Genomic DNA, 18,427 nt, shown 5'->3' on the forward strand with positions numbered 1-18,427 from the left:
GGGGATTAATCAAATTGACACACCTTTTTTTTTTTTTAGAATGGATTGAGGAGTTTACATTAAAATTGTCCAAAAATTGTGACAAAAGCTATCAGCTCATTCATTGTTACCTTTCTCTCTGTATATATTAGCTTGTTGTTATTGCTGTCTATCTATTTGTACTTCTCTCTCTCTGTTAGTTTGTTTTTCTCTATTTATCTCTTAGTTTGTCTTAGTTCTGTATCTCTCTCTCACTCTCAGTATCTATGGTTTTTCTCACTTCTGTCTCGCTGTTAGTTTGCTGTTACATGTTTCCTCTCCCCTCAGTTTGTATCTAGTTCTCACGCGCTTTCTCTGTCTCTGTGTTTATGGATACTTCTGTCTATTAGATTATTGCAAGGGCAATTGAGTCTAGTGGGTTAAAGTGGTGTGGACTAGGAGCCAGGACTCCTGGGTTCTATCCCCAGCTCTGGAAAGGGATTGGTGTCTAGTGGGTAAGAGTAGCAGGGACTGAGAGCCAGAACTCCTGACTTTTATGTGTGGCTCTGGGAGGAAGTTCAGTCCAGGGTGGAGAGGAGAGGAGTCAGAACTGGGGGTTCTATTTCTGTCTCTAATAGGAATTGTGGGACTAGCACCCCTCATAACATAAATCTGAGTGGTTAGGGCACTCGGCTGGCCTGTGACAGATTCAGATTCAATTCCTCCCTCTGACTGATGAGAAGAGATTTGAATTCCCACTTTATAGGAGAGTGCCTGAGCTGTTTGGCAATAGGTTGCTCTGAAATGAGACTGTCTCTGTCTCTCCTGTTGAAGCTGTTACACTTTGTATCAATTATTAAATAGTCATTGGAGCAGGGACTTGAACTTGGCTCTCCTGGCCACCAAGTGAGTGCCCCAACTACCATGCCGGAGAATCACTCTTACGCACCTTCACTGGCCCAATGACTATCTATTGTCACTCGCAGCAGTCATTCCTGATGGCAGTGGAGAATCACTGGGACAGAGGCAGAGATGCAGTCTGATGTAGTGGTTAGAGGAGGGGACTGGGAGTTGAGACCACATCACTTGTGTTCCCAGCTCTGGGAGGAAGTTGAGTTCAATGAGTAGAGCCAGAACTCCTAGCTTGTATTTAGTGGGCTAGAGCAGTGGGCAAACTGGGAGTCAGGACTCCTGGGTTCTCTTCCAAGCTCTGGAAGGGAGTTTAGTTGAGTGGATAGAGAAGCAGGAGGGGAACCGTAATGTCTGTCTCTTGAAATGAGCATGGAACCCCGGCTAGAACAGGGGATGACGTGTCAGGGGTACTGTCTGTATTCCTGACTCGATTTTACTGTGTAATTATGACAGGGTTTGGTCACCTCCATGCAAAATGCTGCTTCCATTTAGAGCAGTATAAAGTGGGAGCAATTCCATGGCAAGCAGTGAAATTACCCCACATTTGCAGCAGTGCGTCTGACATCAGAATCTGGCCAGCCAGACCCCCAATTTCCCTTGATAAACTGAGGATAGTAACATTTATACAACGTTATCCAGAGTTCACCCACCTCCGGGTGACAGAGGTATACAAATACCTCAAAAGCAATTGTTCCTATTTCTCTTCTCCATCACCCTGGTGTAAATAAGGAGTAACTCCACTGGAGTCAGTGGAGCTGTTTTCCACATCCTCATTCCCATATTACTTCAGTCTTCACAAGCTAAGTGTCTGACTCAAGGAAAATAAGGCTTTTTATAAAAAAGAGAGTTATTTTACTGATCTAATGCTGGCCCTTGCTCTTTTCCCTCCCTCTGCAGACATCACACAATGTTCTGAGAAAGAAAATGTCAAACCGAACCACCATGACCGAGTTCCTTCTCATGGGATTTTCTGAAGTTCGGGAGCTGCAGATTTTGCACTTTGTGGTGTTTCTAGTGATTTACCTTGCAGCCCTGATAGGGAATCTACTTATCTTCATGGCCATAGTCTTCGACCATCACCTTCAAGCCCCAATGTACTTCTTCCTGATTAATCTGTCCGTCTTAGACCTTGGCTCCATCTCTGTCACTGTCCCCAAATCCATGGCCAATTCCCTCATGAATACCAAGTCAATTTCCTATGCTGGATGTGTTGCCCAAGTCTTTTTCTTCGTCTTCCTGGTGGGAGCGGATTTTTCCCTTCTCACCGTTATGGCATACGACCGATATGTCGCCATCTGTCAACCATTGCACTATGACAGAATGATGAACATCAGAGCTTGTGTCAAAATGGCAGCGGGAGCCTGGGTCAGTGGGATTCTCTACTCTGTGCTACACACCGGGAACGCATTTGCATTGACCTTCTGTGGAGGCAACATAGTGGGTCAGTTCTTTTGTGAGATCCCCCAGCTACTCAAGCTTGCCTGCTCTGACTCATATCTCAGTGAAACTGGGGTTCTTGCATTTAGTGTGTGTTTAGTCTTAGGCTGCTTTGTTTTTATCATTGTGTCGTATGTTCAGATCTTCAAATCAGTGCTCAGAATCCCCTCTAAGCAGGGCCGGAAAAAAGCCCTATCCACCTGCCTTCCTCACCTCACTGTGGTCTCCTTGTTTGTTTGCACTGGAGCCTTTGCCTACCTGAAACCCACCTCCAGCTCCACATCTGCTCTGGATCTTGTGATGGCTGTTCTCCATTCTGTATTGCCACCAATTATGAATCCAATTATCTACAGTATGAGGAACAGGGACATCAAAGCTGCCCTGAGGAGACTGACTGGGTACAGATAATTCACTAAGAATTAATTTTCTGTCTTTCTCTAACTAGAGTTTGCTTATGTAGTATCTGTTCATTAATGTCATTTATTTCCATGACCACACAGCTTGCACACAGCCAGGTCTGATTTTGACCTCAATTGCACCAATGCAAATCCAGATTAACTCCGCTGATGTTACTGCCACTGGTATGATTTTCACCAGCTGAAAAATATGGTTCAGTAGTGGAATTAAATGGGTGTAAACTGTGTGCATGAGAGGAATCAGACTTTTATTCTGTGCTAAAATACTACCCGTTACATTAGTTGGCCACCTATATCCATTCCATGGCCACAGAGCACAATGATGGGAGTTGTCTTGCTTGTTTGTGTGTATAAATCAGGAGTGGCTTCGTTGAAACTAAAGGACTCAGACTGGAATAAAACTGCGGTAGGTGAGAGAAGACATTTGGGGTAGATCCTCAAAACATCCATGTAATTCCATTGACTTTGGTGGCACTAAATCAATTTGCAGTATCTATGGATCTGACCTATAGCCTACAATGGATCTGTGTATCCATTGCCACCAGCTGGGGACTGGGTTCATTGTCTTATAAACCACCATTTGTGACGTAAGCACTAGAGGGGGACAAGGAGCCAGACTGTGTTAGCCTGGCTCATGTGTACATTCGAGTGTGTGAGAGATGGTGAGACTGGCTAGAAATTAAAGGGAGGTTTCTAACCACCAGTAGGGTGAGGTTCTGGAGCAGCCTCCCAATAGGAGTTGTGAGGGGCAAATCACAAAATTTGTTTTAAGAGAAACTGAACAGATGTCTGAGTGAGATTGTATGACAGGACTGCTTGTGATGGGGGGGGCAGAGTTCAGCAACATTGGGGATTACTTGAGGGGTGTGTCTTATGTTCCTAAAGCTCATGCTTCAGGGATTCATCTGGCCACTGTCAGGGGTCAGGAGGGATTCCTGTCCCTGACCGTGTATTCCAGGAGGTTTTTCTTAAAATCTCTGAAGCATCGGGCAGCCCTGGTTGGAAATGGGACATTGGGTGGGATGTGCCAAGGCTCTGACCTGACACTGAGCCATTCTCTCTTTCTCGGATTCTTGCCTGGCTGGTTCTTACCCACATGCTCAGGGTCTAACTGATCACCATGTGGACACCAGGAAGGAATTTCCTCCTTGGTCAAATTGGCAGGGACCATAGGGGGGAGGGAGGAGTTGCTTTCCCCTGCAGCATGTGGTGTGGGCCACTTGCAAGGATTTTCTGGGTGTATCTCAATCATTTCACTTCCATTGTGGGGGCCTTGGGCACTGGTGTCCCTCAGTCTCTCCTATTCTTTGCCGGTGGCACAGAACTGTCTAGTTTCCTGAGGGCTGCGACACTTTATTCTAATTTCAGTTGTTGGGTTTGGTGTGAGAGTGGTGTTGGAGTACAGCAGGTCAGACTGGATGATCTGGTTGTTCCTTCTGGCCTTGAACTCTATGACTCTGTGACTTTACAGATGTGCATGGATGGGGTACAGGAGAGGGGACCACACAGAGAATAAACTCCAGTAGGGTCTATAGTGTTGCATTAGTATAACTATCTGTGAGGCCCTATCTTCCTGGCTGAGCGAGGTGACCTCAACTCAGATGGAGCCCTTGACCCCTGCAGCTGTGCAGTACTGCTGTATAAACGCCACCCATGGGCACTGTGTGTTATGAGGCCCCTCTGTGCTCCACCTAGAGGATTGGAGGCTGTTCCAGTGGCTGTCAGGCAGCCTGACTGTTCAGCTCAAGCTGTAGAAGCTTGTACTTTGGACCTTAGATGTCTCTGGTTGAGTCCCCTGGGTGCCAGACTAGATTAGATGGTGATTCTCGCATATGCAGAAGTGGCCTGAGAACTTCAGGGGACCTTCTTCCTGCACTAATCAGAGGCTGATGTTGTCTACCAAGCAACTGCACAACAGCAGTGGGAGTAAGACCTAAAAGGGGAGGGTCTCCTTAGTGAGAGGAGAGGGAGGTCTATTCATGTATCATCTCAGACATGCCCATTCCTAGTCCCTCTGTACCCTGGAGACCAAAGATGCATGGCATGGGCGGAGGTGACGAGTGTTGCTCTCCTCTCAGTTGGTAGAGATGGACAAAGTATCTTGTCATTAGGAAATGGTTTCCTCAACCTATTCGTGACAGATCCTGGTATGTTTTTAGCTGAGTTAAACAATCTGCCAAAGGCTTAGTAAAATATTTCCCAGCTCTTCCCTCAACTAGGATGGCCACTGACGCATTCCCAGAATACCAGATCTGATGGATTGGATCACTGAAACCCCCTTGGGAACTGCCACCTATTGTGCCTGGACGACTTCTGTACCTGTTTTCCCTGCCAGCTTGGGACTTCAGTGACTAGCTTGGTTTGAGCCAGACATGCTTGACTGCTACAAACACAGACCCAGGTCTGAACCACATCAGCCAAAAACTGCAGGCTTAACTGAAAACAGCTTAAGAAGTGTTCCTGTCTCCAACACTCAGATACCCAACTCTGAATGGGGTCCAAACCTCAAATAAATCCGTTTTACCCTGTATAAAGTTTATAAAGGATAAACTCATAAATTGTTCACCCTTTATAACGCTGATAGAGACATATGCACAGCTGTTTGCCCCTTCCCTCAGGTATTAATACATACTCTGGGTTAATTAGTAAGTCAAAAGTGATTTTATTAAAAACAAAAAAGTAGGATTTAAATGGTTTCAAGTAATAAGAGACACAACAGAGTGAATTACCAAGCAAAATAAAACAAAACTCACAAGTCTAAACCTAATACAGTAAGAAAGTGATTCCAAATGAAATCTCACCCTCAGAGATGTTCCAGTAAGCTTCATTTACAGACTATCCTCCTTCTAGTCTGAGTCCAGCAATTACTTACGCACCTGTGGTTACTATCCATTGTTCGAGTTTCTTTCAGGTATCCTTTGGGGTGGAGAGGCTATTTCTTGTGGCAGCTGAAGACAGAATGGAGAGGTTTCCAGGGGCTTAAATAGAATTTCTCTTGCGGATGGAAACCCCTTCTCCTCTCCTATGTAGATTCCAGCAGCAAAGTGAAGTTTTGGATTCACATGGGAAAGTCATATGTTCATGCATGACCCAGAAATTTACTTGATGGTGCCACACTCCCAGGAAAGCTCCGATGTGGATTGGCATCTCCATTGATGATAGGGCAAGAAGTACTGGACTCAATCTGCAGCAAGGGATATTTAGGTTAAAGATTAGGAAAAGTTTTCTAACTCTAAGGACAGTTAAACTCTGGAATAGGCTGCCAAGCGAGGTTGTGAAATCCTCATCACTGGAGGTTTTTTGAAGAACAGTTTGGACAAACACCTGTCAGGGCTGGTCTAGGTTTACTAGTTCCTGACTCCGCCTCTTGAGATCCTTTTCAGTCCCACATTTCTGTGATTCTGTGATTCTATAATCTACCTACAAAAGACAGGAGTTCACTTTTCTCTATTAGGTGGGCTGGCACCAGCCCACGGAGTCAGCAGAGATATGGGCATGTTCTTTAAAGGGGAGGACTATCTTCTCCAGGAATTTAAGACAGGATTTTAAAAGAGCCAGGCACCTAACTCCCCTTGGCTTCCAGTCCCTTCCAGCCCTGCATTTCTGCTCTCTGGTGGATATCGAAGACCATGAGCCAATGAACCACAGCTGCATACCAGGGTATCATTGCTCAGTATAAAAAACTGTACTGCATCACCTAAGGCCCAGTTTTTGAAGGTGTTAGGTGCCTGGTAGGATTTTCTAGAGTATTTAGGTGTCCAAAACCCATTGATTTCAATGGCAGTTAGATTCCTAGTTGCTTTCAAAAAACCCACTAGGTGCCTAAATACCCCCTGGGGCCTGGATCTATAAAGAGACCCAGGCATGGTGACTTGCAGTGCAGCAACACCTAACTTTTAGGCATGTAGAAAATCACTGGGACAACAGGGTCACACACAGCCTGAGTCAGGCCCCCGGGCTTCCTTTACAATGGATAAGGAGAGACAGAGACTTAAGAATGGGAGTCACAAAATCTAGCACTCTGGGAGGGGAGGCACATGAGCTAGCTGATGGGAGATGCCAAGGAGAGGTGTGTGTACTAGCTCAGAGAGACACCTAAGTCCAGTCAGAGAGGCCCCTATCTCTGCTAGCGAACCACAAACCAGGGGAATACAGGTGCATGCTCCATTTGGGGCCTGATCTGGTAGTACCCATTACTTGATGAAATCAAATGGATACTCCCATATGATCAAACATACCTCACCCTCCCAAACCCCCACTCACCAAAAACATCTGGAACAAAGAAACAAATCAACTGACTTAGAAAATACAGTACATCCTCGCTAAAATGAACCCTTGGAGATCCAAGCCATTTGTTCGTTAAAACCAGGGGTTCATTACAGAAAAAGAGCCCTGTCTCTGGGGGCAGCAGCTGACACCTTGAGCCCCATGGCCATAGTGGAGGCTGAGAGCTCTTCCAGCCCTGGGTCAGTAGTGGGGACAGAGAGCTCCTCCGACCTCAGGGCCGCGGTGGGGGGAGGGGCAGAATTTTTACTCTCTACCTTGAAAAAAGGAGAAGATACAGAGACCCCATGAAGTCCACTAGTGAATTCAATATGATAATTGATTTTATGTGGAAAGTGCTCTGACACCATGGTGATGAATGGCAGTCCAAAAACATCAGACTAATCGATCTATCAAGAGGGAGGGTGGTATGTATGGGAATGGATGGATAGCTAGACAGCAATAAGTTGATGGAAGATACATCTGTCAATGCCTATGAACCAAGAGGGTCAGGAATGCAACCCCTTGTTCTAGGTGTCCCTAAGCATCTGACTGCCAGATGCTGGGGTTGAACAACACAGGATGGGTTACTCAATAATTGCCCTGTTGTGTTCATTCTCTGCAGCATCTGGCATTGGAAAACTGTGTGAGGACAGGATAATCGGCTAGATGGACCTTTAGTCTGACCCAGTATGTCCATTCTTATGTTCTTAGCTAGACAGATAGATAGATTTTTATCTTATTTATATAGGAGAAAATTTATCGCAATTCCATTGACCTGAGTGCAATTTTTGTAGATATTTACAAGTGTAAATATGTCAGTGTACATAAATGGATTGCACGTTATGTTCTCATGGAAACAATAATGTCCACAGTTGATTATATTGATAAAGAAACACAGAATGAGATGATGGTCCTGGGAGAAAGATAGCCATTTTATTTTTTGGAGAATAGCCTTGACCCAATCATTTTCCAAAGGGCAGCATTGATATCCTCATTCCTCATGCTATAAATGATCGGATTCTTCATGGGAGGTACCATGGAATTAAAAAACAGCTACCATGAGATCCGGACCTGAGATTGAGCTGGAGGTGGGTTTAATATAGGCAAAACTAGCAGTGCAAACAAACATGGAGACCGCAATCAGATCAAGGAGGCAGGTTGAGAAGGCTTTATGCCGGCCCTGCTGAGAGGGGACTCTCAACACTGTTTTGAAGATCAGAAGATATGACACTGCAAAACTGGTACAGTGGAGTGCAGAGTTTTTACTCTGCCTTTACTCAGCCAAAACTCACAGTGGAAGAAATTCTGATCTCAGGGATTAAGCCAAAATAACTCCAATGACTTCAGCTCTACTCTGGTGTTACTGAGAACCCAGTCTGGCCCAACCAAAGTCTTGTTTGATTAAACATTTATAAATAACTCACAATTTGGCTCCTAAATAGGCTTGTTCAGCAATTTATAACTATAGATCAATACACCAGCTGCAGATATTCCAAGCCCAATTGTCTTCTCTCATGTAACTTAGAGAAAGGCAAAAATGCTACCAAGAAATAAGGACCTGAAGCCAATCCCCAGTGTGAATATTCCTGTCATTAATAACATGCATATAGCCAGTGATTCTCAATTTTGTAGTTGTACATCTGATTTTTCCTTGGTAAGAGAAGGACTTTGCACTTGTCTTTATTGAATTTCCTCTTGTTGATTTTAGACCAATTTCTCCAACTACTCAAGGTCATTTTGAATTCTTATCGTGTCCTCCAAAGATTTTGCAACTTATCCCAGCTTGGTGTCATCTGCAAGATTTATGAACAGATTTTCTCCTCTGTTATCCAAGTTGTTAATAAAAATATTAAATAATGGTCTTAAAAATGCCACCAGAAAAGAGTTGCAGGTTTTGATTGTAAAACTATGAGAGGAGATTTTCACCTAGGGGACTGGTATTCCCAATTCCCATAAAAAATAATTGGAATTTTGGTGGCCAAATATCTATAGGCAGTCTTGAAAATCCCATCATTGATCAGGTTGGCCAAACCATGAACAAAAAATAGCTTACATTGCCAAGGGAGAGATAGAGATGTGTTACTCTGATGTGTTGCCTAATTCAGGTAAAATCTCCCAGAATTAATTGTAATAGATCTGGTCAATAAATGGGACAGAGGATCAGAATCCTCTTACTCCCTTCAAACAATTCAAACTTTCTTTAAATAATTCATAGAAATTTAGAATTTTTTTTTCAAAATCTACCATTCTGTGTTGTTTTTAGAGAAATTTTTTACTCTTTTTTGGTGGAGTTCAAATTAGATTAATAGGCCATCAGAGACCAAAGTGACTGTCTAGTCTGACCTCCTATATAATGCAGCCCAGAAACCATCCCCAAAACAATACATAGAGTGGATCCTTCAGAAAAACATTCAATCTAGATTTGAAAGTTGTCAGTGACGGAATCTACAGAATAAGTAATTAATAATAAACTAAGTGAAATATTCAAAAGGGATTAATGGAGCTGGGCACTGGTCTCCTGAGGAACACCAATAGGATTTAGACACACAAATCCAGTAGGTTCCTTTGAATACTGCAGCCTATCTGGATAGTGAGGGTATGCAGTTACTTTGTAGCAAATAAAACTCTATGAGTGGTAGAAAATCATTTTCCTCATGCCATAGACCATTCACTAGCTGAGGATGATGAGATTCCGCTATGGACAGGTTATTCGAAAACTGCCCTCTATAGAGCCTCTTAGGACATGTCTACAGTACAAAATTAATTCCAACTTATTTTATTTGAATTTTCGGAAATGATTTTATACATTCGGAGTTGTGTGTCCCCACTAAAGTGCATGAATTCGGCGGAGTGCGTCCACAATACCGAGGCTACTATCAAATGTAGGAGTGGTGCACTATGGGAAGCTTTCCCACAGTTCTCGCAGTCTCTGTTGTCCATTGAAATTGTGGGTTAAGCTCCTGAAGCATGATGGGGCAAAAATATTCTCATGGGTGTTTCTGAGTGTGTGCCGTTACTCGCTCCTCCCTCCGTGAAAGCTATGGCAGATGCCATACTGCCAGCAGATGATGCAGCATGGTGCACTGCCTGTCTCCTCGTACTATGAATCCACCTCGCATGTCCTCTCGTCTTTCTATCTACTCTTTCATCTAAGCATTTCCCACCTTTTTTGGCTACCATGAACAGAGCCACTCAGCTTCCACCGCTTTTTCCATGTTGTCTGTCCTGAGCTCCTGTGGAAGCTACAGAAGGCAACAAATCCTCACTGTTTTTCGGCCATTGTGAACAAAGTCGCACAGCTTCCACCGGTTTTTCCATGTTGTCGGTCATGGGTTCCCATGGAAGCTACAGACAGCAACAATTCCCCACTGTTTTTTGGCCATCATGAACAGAGCTGCACAGCGTCCACCTCAAACTCTGCTCTCCCACACTTGCAGCTCTAATGAGCTTCCCGACTCTGTGAAAGCTACACAAGACAACCATTTACCATCTTTTATCAGCCATCTTGAACCAAATAGCTCATTTTGCGTCTTTTTCCAGGATTACTCTAGCAGGTGTCATAGCCCGGCAAGCATGGAGCCCGCTCAGATCTCCGCTGCAGTTTTGACCATTGTAAATACCTTGCGCATTATTCAGCGGTATGTGCAGTACCTGCAAAACTGGGCGAGGAAGTGGCGACAACACAATTACTCTGCTGATGAGGACATGGACACAGACATTCCTCGAAGCACGGCATGTGGCGATTGGGAGATCATGGTGGTGTTGGGCCAGGTTTATGCAGTGGAACGCCAATTCTGGGTCCAGGAAACAAGCACAGACTGGTGGGACCACATAGTGTTGCAGGTCTGGGATGATTCCTAGTGGTTGTGAAACTTTCGTATGCGTAGGGCCACTTTCTTGGAGTGCAAAGACATCAAAATGAGAGCAGCCCTCACAGTTGAGAAGCGAGCAGCTATAGCATTGTCGGAGCTCATAACACCCAAAAGCTACCGGTCAGTCGGGAATCAGTGTGGAGTGGGCAAATCTACTGTGGGGGCTGCAGTAAAAGTAGCCAATGCAATCATTGACCAGCTGCTATCAAGAGTCTATCCCTAACTGCTGCTAGTGATAGACGGAACACAGATCCCTATCTTGACCAGGGCACACTGGGGCTGCCAGTAAGTAAACCACAAGGGGTACTTTTCCATGGTGCTGCAAGCACTGGTGGATCACAAGGGACGTTTCACCAATATTAATGTGGGATGGCTGGGAAAGGTGCATGATGCTCTCATCTTCAGGTTCTCTGGTCTGTTTGAACAGATGCAGGAAGGGACTTATTTTCCAGACCAGAAAATTACTGTTGGAGATGTTGAAATGCCTATAGTTATCCTTGGGGACCTAGCCTACCCCTTAATGTCATGGATCATGTAGCCGTACACAGGCAGAAACCAAATCAAAAGTTTGCATATGCCAGCTTTCTGGTACTTGGGCGATCCTCTGGGGTTGAGTGTGTAGGTCCCCGTAGCCTCCCCCCTCGTGTTCTTGGGCATCTGGGTGAGGAGGCTGTGGAACTTGGGGAGGAGGGAGGCTGGTTATACAGGGCAGTGGCAGTCTGTGGTATTGCTGCCTTTCCTGCATTAGATCCATCATACAGCGGAGCATGTTATTTTGCTCCCCCATGAGCTTGACCCACAGTGACCTGCCAGATCTCATCGTGTGCTTCCCTCTCTTCGTGTTCCTGTAATGCTTTATAGGACTCTGCAATTGTTTGCCTCCAAGCATTCAGCTGGGCCCTATCAGTGCGGCAGGACTGCATGAACTCGGCGAACATGTCTTCTTGAGTTCGTTTTTTCTGCCTTCTAATCTGGACCAGCCTCTGGGATGGAGTAGATAGGGGCCATGTTGAAACATTTGCACCTTTGGGAGGAGAGAAAGGGATGGTAGTATATTAAAATATAACTTTCAGAGAACAAAGGGGACACTTTGGTATGAGTAAGCCATCACACACAGCCAGGCAACAGAATTCAGCTTGCAGGCAGTCTAGGGGCACGCAGGGGTTCTGCTTCTTCTACATTCATTTCAATGTTTTCAAACTGCTGGGACCCCTTTCCCATAGCAAGCAATGCCTGGTGGATTTGCCATAAAGAAGGGTCTGTGGGCTCTCTGGGATGATCACTTCACACAACACCCAACCCCCCTCTCCCTCTGCACCCACTGCATGGCTCCGATGAGGCTTTGAGCAGGGATGAGTCCTTTTAACTATACGCAAACAGTAAACTCGAGCCAGGAATACAGCTCAGGACTTCCAATGCTCCGTCCTCTGTTTTATCCTGATTTCCATGTTTGCTGCATGTGGCTTCGATCAGGCTCTCACTCACCAGAAGTATCCTCTCCAGGGTTATGGTCCAGAAGCTGGCCTTGAGAGTCAGGGGAGACTATTGGCTCCAGCGTTAAGTATAGTTCCTGGATGGGGGGGAAATGGATTCCCCACTTGCAACCTGCGCACTGTTCTCCTCCTCTTCCTCCTCTTCCTCCTCCAATGACCCTTCATCCTCACTACATGCTACTCCCCCCTTGCAGGTGTCCACGGACAGTGGTGGGGTATTGTTGACATCACCCCCCCCGTAGTTGCATGCAGCTCATGATAGAAGTGGAATGCATGGGGTTGTGACCCAGAGCACCCGTTTGCCTCCCTGGCTTTTTGATATGCTTTTCTGAGCTCCTTGATTTTTGTACAACACTGTTTTGTGTCCCTGGTGTAGCCTCTTTCCGTCATGGCCCTGGAGACTTTAGCGTACATATTTGCATTCCTTTTTTTGGAACATAGTTCTGCTGAAACAGACTCGTCTCCCCAACATGCTATGAGATCCAGTACCTCTCGTTCGTACCTTGCTGGAGCTTGTTTGCAAATCTGGGACTGCGTGATCTCCTGTGATGGTTGACTCTGCATGGTCGCCTGTGATGGTGGACTGTGCTAACAGTCACCTATGCTGCTGGTGACCAAACAGGAAATGAAATTCAAAAGTTTCCAGGGCTTTTCCTGCTCACCTGGTTAGTGCATCGGAGTTGAGAGTGTTGTACAGAGCGGTCACAAGGGAGCATTCTGGGATAGCTCCCGGAGGCCAATAACATTGAATTGTGTCAACAATACCTTTAACTTGGGATTGTGATCTCGATTTAAGTGCTATTCCACTTGTCAAGGTGGAGTACAGAAATTGATTTAAAGAGCCTTTTAAATTGAAAAAGTCGGTTTGGTCATGTGGATGGAAACTTTTTTTTTTTCAAACTAACTCAGCTAATTCTGAAATAACAGACTAGTGTAGACCAGAGCTTAGACTTTCCTCTGAATCAGGTGGTACTGGCCACTATCAGGGACAGAGTACTGGACTGGATAGTCCAAACGTCTTACCCAGTTAGAAAGTTCCTATGACAAACAGATGCTGTCAAATAAAATTACAATGAATGTTGCACCCATGTCAACTCAAATGCATTTAATTTAGTTTTAATTACTCATTATTAAAGCTGGCCAAAAATGAAAATTATATTTTAGTGGGAAATGTCAAGGTTTTGTTTTCATAGAAACATCCCATAATATTGCTTTTGGATGGAGTGCTGGGCAAATAAATGAAACTGGAGACTGAAAAGCATTTGCTTTTCAATAAACTTCTCTAGTAAAAATGCCAGTTTATAGTACATATGTTCTAGTTTTGGGAAAAGATTGAAATCTTTCCCCCCGAAACCTGAAAAAGTACACCAAAGAGTTTTCCATGGCCAGGTTTTCATAAAACCAAACCCCCAACAACTTCCCACCACCAACAAACAAAAACCGTAGAAAAGACAGGAGCGGAAAGACAGCCCCAGGGAATGACTTTTCCAAGGTAACACAACAGGTCAGCAACAGGGCTAGGAATTGATGCCAGATGTCTGGAGTACAGTCCTGTGGTCCCGCAGTGTTTGCCTCACAATTTTTCCTCTAGACCCTGCTGCCTCGTTGGAAATGTGATTATTTTAATTTTTGAAAACTCTTCAGGGAAGTAGAGGGCAAGAGAAATGAACTGTTGCCGCTGGGCTATTGAGGGCGCCAGGGAGTGAGTCCCCAAGCACTTAGAAAACAGACATGGATAAATCACCTTCCTGCAGCACAAAAGTTTTGAACACACAGCTCATCCAGAGACAGCACAGATCTCAGTTTATTTCCAGCAGCTCAGCCTCCGTGCGGTGGGGGAACAGCCTCTCATAATACAGGGATGGGGCATTAGATAGAAAGTTTGGCGGATAGAGCAGTGTGTATGGGGCTAGAGAGAGAGGAGTAACCAATTGCTGTATCTAGCTGGAGGAGAAAAGACATCTCAGTCTGGGAAGATTCTGCACAGACCAGCACCATAAATTTGCTCTTGCAATTAAATATATTTGGGAGTTACACAGTGGCACTTTAAGGATGAAATTGTAAGTGATAGATGTTTTTTCCAGAGTTTCACTCTTAGCTCAATTAGGGCATGGGAAACTGAGACAGACCAAAGCATTTCCCTTAGGAAAGAGAGGGCAGAATATCCGTGCCTCAGTTTCCTCTGTGGAGAATGCGGGGAATTAATCAAATTGACGCACATATTTATTTTTTTTAGAATGGATTGAGGAGTTTACATTAAAATTGTCCAAAAATTGTGACAAAAACTATCAGCTCATTGTTACTTTTCTCTCTGTATATATTAGCTTGTTGTTATTGCTGTCTATCTATTTGTACTTCACTCTCTCTGTTAGTTTGTTTTTCTCTATTTATCTCTTAGCTTGTCTTACTTCTGTGTTTCTCTCTCGCTCTCAGTATCTATGGTTTTTCTCACTTCTGTCTCGCTGTTAGTTTGCTGTTACATGTCTCCCCCCCTCAGTTTGTATCTAGTTCTCACGCGCTTTCTCTGTTTCTGTGTTTATGGTTATTTCTGTCTATTCAATTGTTTCAAGGGCACTTGAGTCAAATGTACTAAAATAGTGGTGACTAGGAGCCAGGACTCCTGGGTTCTATCCACAGCCCTGGAAAAGGAAGTGAGTTCTAATGGGTAAGAGTAGTGAGGACTGAGAGTCAGAACTCCTGAGTTTTATGTGTGGCTCTGAGAGGAAGTTGAGTCCAGTGAGTAGACGAGAGGAGTCAGAATGAGGGGGTTCTATTTCTGTCTCTCAGAAGTACTGTGGGACAAGCACCCCTCATAACTTGAAGCTGAGTGGTTAGGGCACTTAGATGGCCTGTGACAAACTAAGATTCAATTCCTCTCTCTGACTGATGATAAAAAGTGATTTGAATTCCCACTTTACACTAGAGTGCCTGCACCGCTGGGCTATGGGCTGTCTCAGTCTCTCCTGTTCAGGGTGACCAGACAAAAAGTGTGAAAAATCAGGACAGAGGGTTGGAGGTAATAGGAGCCTATATAAGAAAAAGACCCAATAATTGGGACTATCCCTATAAAATTGGAACATCTTGTCACTCTTCTCCCGTTGTAGTTGCTCCATTTTCTATGAATAATGAAATAGTCATTGGAGCAGGGTCTTGAACTTGGCTCTTCCAGACCGCAAGTGAGTGCCCCAAGTACCACACTGGAGAATCACTCTCATGCACATTTGCTAGCCCAATGACTCTCCATTGTTAATCGCAGCAGTCATTCCTGATGGCAGTGGAAAGTCACTGGGAAAGATGGTAAGAGACAGTCTGATGTAGTGGTTTGTGGAGGGAACTGGGAGTCATCATACCTCACTTGTGTTCCCAGTTCTGGGAGGGAGATGAGTCCAGTGGGTAGAGTGAGAACTCCTGGTCTGTATTTCCATCTCCAGGAGGCTTGTTGCATTTAGTGGGTTATACCAGGGGGCAAACTGGGAGTCAGGACTCCTGGGTTCTCCTCCAAGCTCTGGGAGGGTGTTGAGTAGAGTGGTAAGAGTATCAGGAGGGGAACCAGAAGGTGTGTCTCCCGCAGCAAGGATGGAAATCAGGCTAAAATGGGGGACGTAGCATCGGAACTCCTGAGCTGTATTCCTGACTTGAGTTTACTGCACAATTCTGGCTGGGTTTGGTCTTCTCCATGTGAGATAGTGCTCCCATTAGAGCAGTTTAAATGGGTGATAATTCCATGGTATGCAGTGAAATTACCCCACATTCGCAGCAGTGCTCTGACAACAGAATTGGGATAGCGAGACCCCCAGTTCCCCTCAGTAAACTGAGGATAGTAACATTTATAACCTGTTATCCAGAGATCACGCACATCTGGCAGACAGAGGTATACAAATACCTCAAAAGCAATAGTTCCTATTTCTCCTCTCCATCACCCTGGTGTAAATCAGGAGTAACTCCACTAGAATCCATTGAGCTGATTCTACTTTGTCTCACCCCAGTGTAAAACAGGAGTAACTCCATTAAAGTCAGTGGGGCTGTTTCCCCCATCCTCATTCCCATATTACACCAATCTTCATACGCTAAAGGTCTGACTCAATGAAATTAAGGTGTTTTTTAGAAAGGAGAGTTATTTTACTGATCTAATGCTGGCCCTTGCTCTTTTCCCTCCCTCCGCAGACATCACACAATGTCCTGAGAAAGAAAATGTCAAACCGAACCACCATGACCGAGTTCCTTCTCCTGGGATTTTCTGAAGTTCAGGAGCTGCAGATTTTGCACTTTGTGGTGTTTCTAGTGATTTACCTTGCAGCCCTGATGGGGAATCTTCTTATCTTCATGGCCATAGCCTTCGACCATCACCTTCAAGCCCCAATGTACTTCTTCCTGATTAATCTGTCCGTCTTAGACCTTGGCTCTATCTCTGTCATTGTCCCCAAATCCATGACCAACTCCCTCATGAACATCAGGTCCATTTCCTATTCTGGATGTGTTGCCCGAGTCTTATTCCTCCTCTTCTTGGTGGGAGTGGATTTTTCCATTCTCACCGTGATGGTGTATAACCGATATGTCACCATCTGCCAACCACTGCACTATGAGACAATAATGAACAGCAGAGCTTGTGTCCAAATGGTAGCTGGTGCCTGGATCAGTGGGATTCTCTACTCTGGGCTACACACTGGGAACACATTTGCATTGACCTTCTGTGGAGGCAACATGGTGGATCAGTTCTTCTGTGAAATCTCCCAGCTGCTGAAGCTCACCTGTTCTGTCTCATATCTGAGTGAAACTGGGGTTCTTGCATTTAGTGTGTGTTTAGTCTTAGACTGCTTTGTTTTTATCATTTTGTTGTATGTTCAGATCTTCAAATCAGTTCTCAAGATCCCCTGTGAGCAGGGCCAGCATAAAGCCCTATCTACCTGCCTTCCTCACCTCACTGTGGTCTCCTTGTTTGTTTTCACTGGGGCCTTTGCCTACCTGAAACCCACCTCCAGCTCCCCATCTACTCTGGGTCTTGTGGTGGCAATTATCTATTCCGTATTGCCACCAATCATGAATGCAATCATCTATAGCATGAGGAACAAAGAGATCAAAGCTGCCCTGAGGAGACTGACTGGCTATAAATAATTCATCAAGAATTAGTTTTCTGTCTTTCTCTAATTAAAGTTTGCTTATGTAGTATCTGTTCACTAATTTCAGTTATTTCCATGACCACACAGCTTGCACACAACCAGGTCTGATTTTGACCTCAATTGCACCAATGCAAATCCAGATTTACTCCGCTCTTGCCATTGCCACTGGAGTGATTTACACCAGTAGAAAATCTGGGGCAGTTGTGGTATAAATGGGTGTAAATTTTGTGCAAGAGAGGAATCAGACTTTCATTCTGTGCCAAAACAATGCCTGTTACACTATTTGGTCACTTGCACCCGTTCCATGGCCAGTGAAAACAATGATGGGTGTTGTCTTGCTTGTGTGTATAAATCAGGAGTGGCTTCGTTGGAACCAAAGGAGTCAGACTGATGTAAGACTGGGGTAGGTGAGAGAAGACATTTCAGGTAGATCTTCAACACATCAGTGTAGTTCCATTGACTCTGGGGGCGCTAAAACAATTTGCGGCATCTGACCTATGGCCTCCAAAGGAGCTGTATATCCATTGCCACTATCTGGGGAGTGGGCCCATTGTCTTATAAAGCACCATTCATGGCCTAACTAATGAGAGGCGGACAAGAAGCCAGCCTATGTCAGTCTGGCTCATGTGTACATTCAGGCGTGTGAGAGATGGAGAGACTGGCTAGAAATTACAGGAAGGTTTCTAACCACCAGTGGGGTGAGGTTCTGGAGCAGCCTCCCAATGGGAGTTGTGAGGGGCAAATCACAAAATTTGTTTTAAGAGAAACTGAACAGATGTCTGAGTGGGATTGTATGACGGGGCTGCTTGTGATTTTGGGGGGCAGAATTCAGCAACATTGGGGATTACTTGAAGGGCATGTCTTATGTTCCTAAAAGCTCATGCTTCAGGGATTCATCTGGCCACTGTCAGGGGTCAGGAAGGGATTCCTGTCCCTGACCGTGTATTCCAGGAGGT

At 44.9% G+C, this 18,427-nt stretch overlaps 2 protein-coding genes across 2 annotated transcripts; both read left to right on the forward strand.

Annotated features, from left to right (window-relative positions):
* Positions 1 to 867: 867 nt before the first annotated feature.
* On the forward strand, positions 868 to 2,796 carry LOC115641226 (olfactory receptor 14A16-like). Its single transcript, XM_030544293.1, has one exon. It carries the CDS (start codon positions 1,795 to 1,797, stop codon positions 2,713 to 2,715), a length of 921 nt encoding a protein of 306 aa, XP_030400153.1. The 5' UTR covers positions 868 to 1,794; the 3' UTR covers positions 2,716 to 2,796.
* A 13,860-nt stretch (positions 2,797 to 16,656) lies between these two features.
* On the forward strand, positions 16,657 to 17,466 carry LOC115641078 (olfactory receptor 14A16-like). Its single transcript, XM_030544189.1, has one exon. The coding sequence runs from the start codon at positions 16,657 to 16,659 to the stop codon at positions 17,464 to 17,466; it is 810 nt and encodes a 269-aa protein (XP_030400049.1).
* Positions 17,467 to 18,427: the final 961 nt, after the last annotated feature.

This window comes from Gopherus evgoodei, unplaced genomic scaffold (genome assembly GCF_007399415.2).
Source record: "Gopherus evgoodei ecotype Sinaloan lineage unplaced genomic scaffold, rGopEvg1_v1.p scaffold_33_arrow_ctg1, whole genome shotgun sequence".
Classification (NCBI taxonomy): domain Eukaryota; kingdom Metazoa; phylum Chordata; order Testudines; family Testudinidae; genus Gopherus; species Gopherus evgoodei.